Genomic DNA, 553 nt, shown 5'->3' with positions numbered 1-553 from the left:
AACATCAACTCATCCCACCTTCTCCCTCCCCTACTCATGCCTCCCAGGCTCAGTCTCTTCTATCCCATCCACCTTCTTCCCCTCCTCCCTCACATCTCCCTACCTGCCTCCCCCTCCTCTCCTGGCTGCAGGCTTCTCATCCCGCCGCCCCCACCCCTCCATGGGCATGGCTGGCCGACGGCCGCTCTTGCCCCTCTTGGGCATCTCTATGGTCGCGCCAGTCGCATGACGCACACAGCGGGGGAAGGGGGGGGAGAGGGGAGCTGCGGCGCATGCGCAGTGCGGTGGACGGGTCGGGGCTGGGATTATGTCGCGCAAGCAGGCGGTGCGGGCCCGGCCGGGTGGTGGGAAGAAGGCGGAGATGGAGCGCAGGCGGGATGAGCGGGCGGTGCGGCGGGCGCTGGCCAAGGAGCGCCGCAACCGGGCCCCCACCGAGGGCGGCGCGGTGGCGGCCCAGGAGTTCGTCAGCTTCACCAACCAGCTGCAGGCGCTGGGCCTACGGCTGCGCGAGGTGCCGGGCGACGGGTGAGCGATGGTGCCCTTCCCCCCCTCC

General features: G+C 70.2%; 1 protein-coding gene across 1 annotated transcript in view; it reads left to right on the top strand.

The window, feature by feature from the left end:
* The first annotated feature begins 298 nt into the window (after positions 1 to 298).
* Positions 299 to 553, top strand: part of OTUD3 (OTU deubiquitinase 3) — a 21,306-nt gene continuing 21,051 nt past the window's right edge. Inside the window, exon 1 of the mRNA XM_019511903.1 lies at positions 299 to 525. Coding sequence (XP_019367448.1) covers positions 308 to 525 — 218 coding nt within the window. The 5' untranslated portion in view covers positions 299 to 307. The remainder of the gene's footprint in view (positions 526 to 553) is intronic.

Source organism: Gavialis gangeticus, unplaced genomic scaffold (assembly GCF_001723915.1).
Source record: "Gavialis gangeticus isolate Ggan-Ray unplaced genomic scaffold, GavGan_comp1, whole genome shotgun sequence".
Lineage (NCBI taxonomy): Eukaryota > Metazoa > Chordata > Crocodylia > Gavialidae > Gavialis > Gavialis gangeticus.
Note: the sequence above shows the minus strand (reverse complement) of the source record. Positions and strands in the feature narration are given on the sequence as shown.